This window comes from Delphinus delphis, chromosome 9 (genome assembly GCF_949987515.2).
Source record: "Delphinus delphis chromosome 9, mDelDel1.2, whole genome shotgun sequence".
Classification (NCBI taxonomy): Eukaryota; Metazoa; Chordata; class Mammalia; order Artiodactyla; family Delphinidae; genus Delphinus; species Delphinus delphis.
This window is the reverse complement of record NC_082691.1, coordinates 20,437,436-20,448,966: the sequence shown is the minus strand read 5'-3', so window position 1 is coordinate 20,448,966 and position 11,531 is coordinate 20,437,436. Positions and strand designations below refer to the sequence as shown.

The 11,531-nt window shown below is 44.5% G+C and overlaps 1 protein-coding gene across 1 annotated transcript in view; it reads left to right on the top strand.

Annotated features, from left to right (window-relative positions):
- Window positions 1-9,709: 9,709 nt before the first annotated feature.
- Window positions 9,710-11,531, top strand: part of LHFPL3 (LHFPL tetraspan subfamily member 3) — a 534,512-nt gene continuing 532,690 nt past the window's right edge. The window contains exon 1 of the mRNA XM_060020284.1: window positions 9,710-10,197. Coding sequence (XP_059876267.1) covers window positions 9,756-10,197 — 442 coding nt within the window. The 5' untranslated portion in view covers window positions 9,710-9,755. The remainder of the gene's footprint in view (window positions 10,198-11,531) is intronic.

Genomic DNA, 11,531 nt, shown 5'->3' with positions numbered 1-11,531 from the left:
CTCCTGGCTTCTTTATCTTAGCGTAATGCTTTTAAGCTTCATCCATCTTGAAGCATGTATCAGTAGTTTTTTCATGTCTGTGGTTGACTAAATTATGTTGTACAGATAAAAACACATTTTGTTTATCCATTACCAGTTCACAGATGTTTAGATTGTCTTCTAGCCAGTCTGACAATCTCTGTATTTTTATTGGAGAGTTTGGTCCATTCACTTTGTTTTTGTTTTTTAAGTTTAAAATATGTACATCTTTACATAGAATTTTTAGAATTAAACTTTTTATTTTGAGATAATTGTAGATTCACATGCAATTATAAGAAATAATACAGAGATATTCTTGTGTACCCTTCATGCAGTTTTCCTCCAGTTGGTAACATTTTGCAGAACTATAGCACTACAGCACAACTAGAATATTGACATTGATACAGTCAAGATACAAAACATTACCATCAATACAAGGATCCCCTCCCAATTACCTTTTTATAGCCACACCCACTTCCCTCAGATACCCACTCCTTCCTTAACACCTAACAGCTGTTAATCTGTTCGCCACTTCTATAATTTTTTTTATTTTAACAATGTTATATAAATAGAAGCACAAAGTATGAAATCTTCTGGGAATTCCCTGGCCGTCCAGTGGTTATGACTCCACCCTCCGACTGCCAAGGGCCTGGGTTTGATTCCCTGGTCTGGGAACTAAGATCCCACAAACAGTGCTGTGTGGCCCCCAAAAAAGTATATACAGTAATCTTCTGGGATTGGCTTTTCTTCACTCAGCATAATTCATTCAAGCTACTCCATGTATCAATAGTTTGCTTCTTTTTTGAAATTGCTGAGTGATACTCAGTTTTGTTTTGTTTTTTTCTTTTTGGCTGCATTGGGTCTTCCTTGCTGTATGCGGGCTTTCTTCAGTTGCGGCAAGTGGGGGCTACTCCTCATTGCAGTGCATGGGCTTCTCATTGCAGTGGATTCTCTTGTTGCGGAGCACGGGCTCTAGGTGTGTGGGTTTCAGTAGTTGTAGCTCACGGGCTCTAGAGCGCAGGCTCAGTAGTTGTGGCGCATGGGCTTAGTTGCTCCGCAGCATGTGGGATCTTCCTGGACCAGGGATCAAACCTGTGTCCCCTGTGTTGGCAGGCAGATTCTTAATAACCAGGGAAGTCCTGATATTCAGTTTTGAAGGACAGCTTCCCTGGATATAGACTTCTTGATTCACAGTTATTTTTTCTTTCAGCATATTGAATACGTCATCCCAATGCCACTGGCCTCCATTGTTTCTGATGAGAAATTAGCCATATATTGTATTGTTCCAGTGTTCCTATGAAGTGTTTTTCTCTTGCTGTTTTCAATGTTTCCTCCTTTTCAGCTTCAGCAATTTAACTATGATATGCCTAGATATGGATCTCTTTGTGTTTATCCAAATTGGGATTTATTGACCTTCTTGGATATGTAATGTTTTTCTTCAAATGTGGACAGTTTTGTGCCATTATTTCTTCAGATAAATTTTTGCCCCTATACGGGATTCTCATTACACATCTTTGGTACACTTGATATTGTCTCACAGATCTCTGAAGCTCTGCTTATTTTTCTTTAATCTTTTTTGTTGTTGTTGTTTTCCTCTATCTTCTTCAGATTGGATACTTTCTCTTGATTTATCTTCAAATTCGCTGTTGCTTTGTGGTATCACATCAAATCTGCTGCTGAACCTATCTAATGAATTTGTCATTTCAGTTATTGAATTTTTCAACTCTAGAATCACCATTTGGTTCTTTTTTGTAGTTTCTACTTCTCTATTGAAATTTTCTATTTGTTATGTAATAGTTATTATACTTTTAGGTAAGTCTTAAACATGATTTCCTTTCATTTTTTAAAACATATTTTTTAAATTTATTTTTTTATTGATCTGTAGTTGATTTATAATATTGTATTAGTTTCAGGTGTACAGCAAAGTGATTCATATATGTATATATTTCAGATTATTTTCTATTATAGGTTAGTATACGATTTTGAACATGGTTCCCTGTGCTACACAATATATCTTTGTTTCTTATTTACTTTATGTATAGCAGTTCATTCTTTTGTATGGCTGAGTAATATTCCATTGCATACATATACCACATCTTCTTAAGCCAATCATTTGTTGATGTATGTCCAGGTTGCTTCTATGTATTGGCTATTGTAAATAGTGCTAGCTATGAACATTGGGGTGCATGTATCTTTTTCAATTACAGTTTTCATCTTTTCCAGATATATACCCAAAAGAGAGATTGCAGGGTCATATAGTAACTCTATTTTTAGTTTTTTAAGGAACCGCCATACTGTTCTCCATAGTGGCTGCACCAATTTATATCCCCATCAACAGAGTAGGAGGGGTATCTTTTCTACACACCCTCTCCAGCATTTATTATTTGTAGACTTTTTGATGAAAGCCATTCTGACCAGTGTGATACCTCATTGTGGTTTTGATTTACATCTCTCCAACAATTAGTGATGTTAAGCATCTTTACATGTGCCTGTTGGCCATCTATATGTCTTCTTCGGAGAAATATCTATTTAGGTCTTCTGCTCATTTTTTGATTAGGTTTCTTTTTTTTGGATATTGAGTTGTATGAGCTGTCTGTATATTTTGGATATTAACCTCTTGTTGGTGTATTGTTAAAACATTTTAAATAGGTGCTTTGAAGTTTTTGTATGCTAAAACCAATACTTGGGCCCACTGGGGACTTCCCTGGTGGTGCAGTGGTTAAGAATCCGCCTGCCAATGCAGGAGACACGGGTTCAATTCCTGGTCCAGGAAGATCCCACATGCCCTGGAGCAACTAAGCCTGTGTGCCACAACTACTGAGCCTGCGCTCTAGAGCCTGCGAGCCACAACTACTGAGCCCGCGTACTGCAATTACTGAAATCTGTGTGCCTAGAGCCTGTGCTATGCAACAAGAGAAGCCACTGCAATGAGAAGCCCGCGCACAGCAATGAAGAGTAGCCCCTGTTCGCTGCAACTAGAGAAAGCCTGTGCGCAGCAACGAAGACCCAACACAGCCAAAAATAATAAATAAATTAAAGAATATATATATATAAAATAAATAAAACACTATTGTGTCAAAACAAACAAACAAACAACATCTGGGCCCACTCAAAGTCACTTTCTACTGACTGATTTTTCTCCTTAGTGAGGGCTAGACTTTACTATTTCTTTGCATGTCTCTTTCTTGTTGCTGTTGTTGAAAACTGAGCCTTTTAAATAATAAATTATAGCAACTCTCGATTCTCATTTCTCCCTCCTGAGGCATTTTTTTTCAGTAATTTGCTAGGACTTAGCTTGCAGAATCTGTTTCCCTCATGGTGTGTGGCTGCTAATATCTCTGCTCAGTTTTTATTATTAGTTTTATATTTATTTTTTAGCCTGCCTTCCTAGAGTTTTCCCTTAAGTGTGCATAGCTTTGTGGTCAGGAAATGATTTGCGTAGAGACTGTGCTCAAATACATCAAACCTGTAAGGCTTCAATCCTCTGACAATGGATTCCTCCAGCATTTCTCAAGTCTTCCTCAGCTTTTACTTTCCATCAAATCCTTTTTTGTCTCCTCTGAATGTGCATGTCATTCCTTGGCCGGACGTGTGTGGAGAGCTTATCTAGCTTTTCTATGGCTCTCTCATTTCCAAGGTATCCCTGTTGGGCCTAGGTTCAATCCCTGGTCAGTAGATCTGTCCACGGTGGGAAGGTCATTCTTCCTCCCAGAAGTCCCTGATCGGGTAGAGTCAGGATGAAGGGCTTTCATAAGGCCCAACTGTCTTGCCTTAATCATAGTCACTCCTTGAGTGGGAGTCCTGCAAGCCTCACAGCCGAAAAAAAAAAAAAAAAAAAAAAGACCAGTGAGTGGGGTGAAGTATTTATTCAAAATGAAATAGTCTACAGCCTTAAAACAAAAATCATATATGCATATAGTCTTCCCAGGAAGTTGAACTGTTTGAAAAGTAAGTTGGTATTAAAGTTTTATCAGAGGATGGATGTGATGGATTTGATTAAAGTTCTTAATTTTTCACACATTTGTTTCCTGGTGAAAGGATTATATGCCCCCAGCACTTTCACTTTTGGCTTTTTGTTATGACATGCTTTGGCCAATGGAATATGAGATGACATGCCGCATGCTATATTTGAACAGAAGTTTTTAGATACAGTTTTATAATTTGCCTTAGCCTCTTACACTTCTGTCCTTATGCCAAAAACATGCCCCAGATAGGAGCTGCTCCTTCAACTTGGATTTCAGAATGAGAATACAAGCAGACCTGCAGTCAGGTTTACTGCCTGGACCTTGGTTAGCCAACCAACAACCATTGTGTGATGTGGGTTAAAAGAAAATGCTTGTGTTTATAAGCAACTGAGAGTTTGGTTTGCTTCTCTAGCAAAAGCTGACTAAAATCGGCATGAAAATGTGCCCCTTCGATAAAAGTACTGAATTATCAAGATTAATATTTTTGTGTCACTATAGTAGTAAAAGGAAGCATCTGGGTGGGTTTTCTTCACATTTAGAGGGGTGTTTGGGACTATAAGACTTAAAATATACAGTATGTGGCTTGGGGGAGAGTCTCACCAAGGCCGAACCTGAGATTTGAGAGACTCAAGTGATTGCCTAGTAGGAGAGACAAGTTTTGTGTATAAAGATGCCTTTAGCAGGGAATTCAAGTAGCAGTTTCAAATATGAGCCCAATACTAAAAATACAAGTGTAGATGTTCCAAATGAAAATGTTGATTTTCAGTCAAGGTGCATCTTGAATGGGAAACTCCGTGAAGCAGGTTCAGAATGAATAGCAGAGAGAATTCATTTTTTTTGAAGATCAGGAAGACCAATCAGCACTAACTTGAAAGAGAACAGAACCTACATACTGAACTTAAAACTTTAATATAATAGCACTCCATGACGGGCTTAAAAAATCCTCCCTCAAGTGATGGTCACGTTTTCATAGTATTTTACTCAATGGAGGTTACTACTTACCTTCAGACAGAATTGTTCTGAAATCCTCAAGGGCTTAAAAGGGTTAACAGAGAGATAGCTCTTCTAACATAGGCCGCTGGAGGTGTTCAGCCTTATAAGAAAATAAGCTATGGTTTTAGCTGGTTCTGGAAACGTGAAAAGAACTTATAAAAGGGATAACTCTTACACATAATCCAATTCAAACTGGAGGAAAAAGGTCAGGAAAGAGAATGAATGATATTTCTATTTCCCACTTTTCTCTGTATGTGGAGTTCCACATCTCATTGCAAAGTGGTATAGACCAAGGTGCAGTGAAATCAGAGCCTTGTGATCATTTGATCTTGATTTGTATGGGGCATTGAAACACTCCATCCATCTGATTGCCAATGCTAACCTAGTGACTAAGAAATGTTTCATGATTTCTGTAAAGCTCTTAAAAAAAAAAAAAAAAGGATTGGGGGAAAGGCAGAGGGAAACCCTTGGTGAGTGAAGAGAGCTTCATTTTTAGAATCTTTATATTCTGGAGTGGGATCTAATATTGGCCCTAATCATTGATTAAGTAACAGATTTTAGAAATCACCTTTTTCTCCATTTTCCAAGGTCATAGCAATGACTCCCCTGAATACTAAGTGCCCACTGCCTGAAAAATTATAACAATCCTCAGAAAGGATTCTCAATTTTAAATAAAATGTTTGCATCATCAGAGTCTGATATCTCTTGTTAGATCTCACGTCATTTTTTTTTCAAGTACTGCATTTTATCGGTTTTTTTTGCAAAGTCATCCTGGAATAGTCTTTGTAGAACAGAATAGAATTTTACTGCAGAAAGGGACCTTAGAATTCCTCTGATGTCCCTTCCCTCTTCATCACCATAATTCTAGAGATGAGGAAAGGACCCCCAAGAGCCTTGGTTTCTCATGATTAGGTGAAGACGGTGCTGGGTCTGGATCCCAAGTCCCTTGCCCTCCAAAACATTTATACTCTCCCAAGCCGTCACAGATTAGTTTGGGATCAAAACATTTAGTCCTTTTACTCACCAGGAATCTTTTGAGTAGTGTTACACAGTCCAACTATTCTTCTTCTGTTTTCTCTTTTATAGCCCTAACATTAAAACACAGTTTGGGGTAAAACTGGGTCTCACTACTGACCCTTTGTGGCAGTAAGAGAAAAACATTTTTAACAGTGAAGTTTGAGATTTGAGTGCTCAGTGTTTCTAATTTGATGCTGTCAATGCCACTGACTTCTACTAGTTATTTAGCACATATGAATCATGTTATAGTTTCAAAATACTTTTCTATCAATAGTAACTTCTTAGCATGAACCAGGCTAGATTTATTATTTCCTCTTCCCCCAAACAGCTGTCCTGGTCACATCACATTTGATGAATGTAATTAGTTGCCCAGATGCTTAGCTGTCTGAGCTCCTAAAATCTGCATGGTGCCAGACTAAAGCTTTAGATTAAGGATAGGGACAGTTTTATCTCTGGGGTTTCTGGTTGCCAAGGGCAAGGTTGGAGATGGGCAACGGGGGGATTTGGGAAGAAATAGAAGGACAATCTGCATTCATCGATGGCAACTGAAGAGTTTACATGTATTCCAGTTCTTCCCTGGTTCCAAGAGTCTTGGGAGATCCTGCTTCACCCTGGAAATCTTTTGTAGTGCAGGGAAGGATAAAAGTGGGGAGAAAGGCCATTGGAAGGGTTCAGTACACCCTTGACTGACCCCTCACCTCAAGGAGCAACAACTCTGATTCTCACGGGGAAGGGGTCACTTTAGGTCAGCAATACACCAACACTGGTCTGTTCCTAGTTGCTGTTGATAAGAGGGGACACCTTGAGTGTGTCCCTTGGCATAGTGATACTGAGCATGAACCCAGAGGCAATTCTAAAACTGAAATAAGAATAAGTCTCCTTGGGCACGACTCAAATAGAAAAGCTCTTTGAATCACGACATTTGAATCTGAGTCACTTGCCAGTCTTTTCTTGGTCCTGTAAAGTCAATTTAAGCACTGAGATCTAAACCAGGCTTTTTGATTCTCAGCCTTTCCCCTCTCAGCAACCTTCCATCTCAACCACCCTAGGGGATCAGTAAGATCTCTTTTAGGCACTGATTTTAAAGAAAGACCACTTTTTTTTCTTTTTTTTTTGCGGTACGCGGGCCTCTCACTGCTGTGTCCTCTCCCGTTGCGGAGCACGGGCTCCGGATGCGCAGGCTCAGTGTCCACGGCTCACGGGCCCAGACACTTTGTGGCATGTGGGATCTTCCCGGACCGGGGCACAAACCCGTATCCCCTGCATCGGCAGGCGGACTCTCAATCACTGCGCCACCAGGGAAGCCCAGAAAGACCACTTTATACAAGCAGGTTTGGGAGATTTGAGGGCTTGGAAGAGTCACTAGAAATTACTGTCAGTTCTTGCTGTAAAGCTATCTCTGCCCCTGGGACACATGGCCTGCCAGATGGCCCCATAAATCCAATTACCCTCACCTTTCCTCTTCCTCCTTCCATGTTAAAACACTTCTGATTTTCTGATTTAACAGCAATTTCAGGGGAGTTAAAACAGATGCAACCTAACAGAAGTCCTGACCCTCCATTGCCACCAGTGCACTGACGGGGCATCATCACGAATTACATTTTTAGAGACTTGCAAGTGTTATATTGGGCTGGGTCATATTTAGGTCATCTTCCCTCCCCCTCCCCCTCCCCAATCCCTCTGATTTTTAAAAGACCTTCTGAGAGTCTACAACCAGATTTGTGAGAAGTTCTTAGTCATCGTCTAAACTTTCAGGTCTCATGCTACTGTTTAACGCTGTCCTCTTGACTTCCAAAGTCCTGCCTCGTGGACCTTGAACTTCATGCCTGTAGGAAAAACTGAATGTAAGATTCCAACACTCACCCTTTTAAATTCTTTCCCAGTTTCAATCCCTTCCTTAGCTTCTGTGTCCCACATCCCTATTTCCACTATCTCCCCCCTCTCCCCATACAATCGTAAATCTTCAGGTTATTAGATGAGGGGCATGGTTGGTCTTCACCACTTAGGGTGTGACCCCTCTTCCATATAATAGCCACTTATGTAGCCGAATGCCTTTTGGAGCTTTCCTTCCTTGGTCCCCAGTAGCCACCCCTCCAAACCGAACCATTCTGAGTGTTCTTACCTCTTCCTGCTAACTTCATGTTCTACCTGGTATCTCACGTGTCTCACTGTCCTATTAAGAAGCTGGGCAGATTGGGCATAATGGCAAGACAATGTCAAGGAGCTTACGTATGTTTCTGCGTTATAATAAGGTGTGTGATTAAGTGTAGATTTAAGGGTCAAATTCTAACTGAACTCTCTCCCTTCTGCTCAGAGAATTCAGCAGTCATATGGTTCAAAATGGCTTGTTACCAAAATCTGATGCTGCCATTGAACATTCCGGTTTCACTGCTTTGAGTAGGGGTTACACGTTTTATATCAGAGCCAGAAGGAACCAAAAAAGTAACAAATAGAAACAAAGAAAGGGAGTTTGAAAGGCAGGGACTGTTAAAAGAGCAACAGAAAGACTGCAAAGTGAAAACATTAAGCTAAGGAAACAGCACAAAGTGCAGGCGTGTATAACAGCAATGCCACATGAAAATGTAAGGGGTTATATATGGATAATTTAGAGGAAATTACTCTGAAAAGAACTTTCTGGTTAGTTGGACAAGGAACAAAAACAACTATCTGCTGTCGTCGTAGTATCCTTAGCACCCAGCCCAGTGCTGCCAATGAATATTTGTATAAGAATTAGAACACTGGCCAAAATACCAGATGTTTTCAGAAAAACTATACATTTTGGTGACACAGCCACTTCTATGCCCCACAGGCCCCATCTATGGCAGGGCATCAATAGGCTACAGTTCATGAGGCTGCATGGGGGGCGGGGCGGTGGGACGCGAAGAGGAAATAAGCTCTGCTGAGCTGGTATGAGACCACCCTTGAGGTGTGCCTTTTACATTATTGTCTGCCAGTTTCCTGGCCAACTTCTGTCTCCACCTCGTCGACCCAAGGCCACCAAGGAGTTAGCCGGGGGCGGTGTTCTGTGGTTGCCACTGGGAACCTCTTGGGGCACCACGCCTCTATTCCCTTGGCGTCTCTCGCCTTCACCTGCCGCGCTGCCCCTCGCGCGTCTGCAAAGATGCAGAGGTCGAAGCACATCGCCGTGCGGTGCTTGAAACGCTCTCAGAACGAGCCTCCGGCGCCTGGCCACTAACACCAAACGGGATCCTGGGATCGCCTCTAGGATCCCTGTGGGTGCTCCCGCCCCCTCCTGAGGTCCCCCCTCCCCAACTCTAGGCTTGCGTCCCCGGCCCACGCCCGCCACTTGAGGGTCGTCCCAGGGTCGCTGAGGTCCTACGCGCCGCTGGGCTCGCGGCGTGAAGGGAGGCGGAAGGCGGGAACCGAGGGGGGGCGCCCGAGCTCGCGCGCCACGCAGCCCAGCGCGGGATTTGCCGCCTTCAGCTGCAGCAGCTGCAGCGGCGGCGGCGGCGGGAAGAGGGGCGGAGGGCGGTGAGGAGGGCTGCAGCCCGGACCAGGAGGGAGGGAGGGGGGCCGGGAGGCTGTGCCAGGCGAGCCGGAGGGGTGCTCGGCGCTCCCCCGCCCTCCTTCCGGGAGCGAGGATGCAGACTCTGGAACTGGCGCTGCTGGGCTGAGGCGGAGGCAGGGGAGTTGAAGCGCGCGCGGCTCGGTGAGTGTGTCTCCTGAGCGCGGAGAGGCGGGGGGAGGCGGAGGACGAGGAGGAGGAGGAGGAGGAGGAGGAGGAGGAGGAGGAGGGGGAGAATGCCCGGAGCCGCCGCCGCCGCCGCCGCCGCCGCCGCGATGCTCCCGGCTCAGGAGGCTGCCAAGCTGTACCACACCAACTATGTGCGGAACTCGCGGGCCATCGGCGTGCTGTGGGCCATCTTCACCATCTGCTTTGCCATCGTCAACGTGGTGTGCTTCATCCAGCCCTACTGGATCGGCGACGGCGTGGACACCCCGCAGGCCGGCTATTTCGGGCTCTTCCACTACTGCATCGGCAACGGCTTCTCTCGGGAGCTGACCTGCAGGGGCAGCTTCACGGACTTCTCCACGCTGCCCTCGGGAGCCTTCAAAGCCGCCTCCTTCTTTATCGGCCTCTCCATGATGCTCATCATCGCCTGCATCATTTGCTTTACCCTCTTCTTCTTCTGCAACACGGCTACGGTGTACAAGATCTGTGCCTGGATGCAGCTCACCTCCGGTGAGTGCGCGCTCCCCTCCGCGGAGGCGGGGGGACCCGGGGCGCTCGAGCCGGGGAGGGACGGGAGTGGGAGGGACTGGGAGGCCGTGCGCTCCGCTGGGGGCCGAGCAACTTGAATCCGCTCTGGCGGGAGCCCTTGGAGGCCGGAATCCCCGGGGTTCCCCAGCCTCGACACCAGCGCCTCGTCCCGGGGCTTTCGAGAACCTCCAAAGTGTGGGGCACGCCACCCAGAGGGACGCGGTGGAGGCAGGGCGGTTGCTGGGCCGAGTCCCCTACGAACTAGAGATGGGGAGAAGAAGCGGGGGCTCAGGGCGCGAGCTGAGGGACTAAACGGGAGCTGGCAGCGAGGCGAAAAGCGGATTTGGAGTGATTGTAGTGCAGGGAGGGTCAGCCTGCTCTGTGGCTCTCTGGGACGGTTTCAGTCACCGCTTCTTGAGGGTGGTTGAGAGCTGGAGTGAAGTTGCTTGTCCCGGGAAGTTATAAAATTTTTATCGTCCATCTGGAGGTGAAGAAATTCGAACTCCGTTTTGGGTTTTACCCTTTTAAGAAAAAATGTAGCTAAGAATGTTCCTTCGCAATTCCCCAATGTCACGTCTTCAGTTTGCTTCCTTGTCAGAGCAAAGGTCCTTCCATTTCATCTTTAAACAGAGAAATCTTGAGGGAATCAAGATTTCTCAAGATCTCAGTTTTGGGGAAGTGGCTTTAGGAAGATGGGCAGAGAGGAAAGCTTGTTTCATTGGTGTTTCTGATCACTCTTTGCCTGTGGATGATAGATGGTTGCTAGCTGGAGAATACGAGAGTACTTTTTCTGAGCATCAAAGTTACTTTTAACCCAGAAAGGATGGGGGTGCATTTCCTGGTGGCTTTGGAGAATCCTGAAACAAAACTGACTCCTTTCCCTACCTCCCGTGATCCCGATTCCCTTTCTGCTAGTCACCTTGGGTGCCCTGCCTTCTAAAGGCAGACTCCATCCTCCAACACTTGACACCCTCCTGTTTTTGTTTTGATTTTATGGATGGTCTGGTTGTGAAGGGACATAGGATGTCTCAGGCAGCCACATTCTCATGTGTATTTTGTTTTATTTTGTAGTTCTCTTTCTTAAAGGTGTTACCTTCAAGATTTTGTAGTTTTTCCTATGCTTGGGAAGGTTTTCTGGGGAGTAGGGCTTTGATCCCTGAGTTTACCAGAATGTTGCAGGACGATTAAGTCCTGAAGGGGGCCGGACAAGAGCATTAAGTTCATGATCTTATACTGCTAGTTTACTGTAGGAGAAGCTTGTGGGAGAATGAACTTGTTTGGAAGTATTTGCTTTGTATTAAGTATGCCTCAGCTGG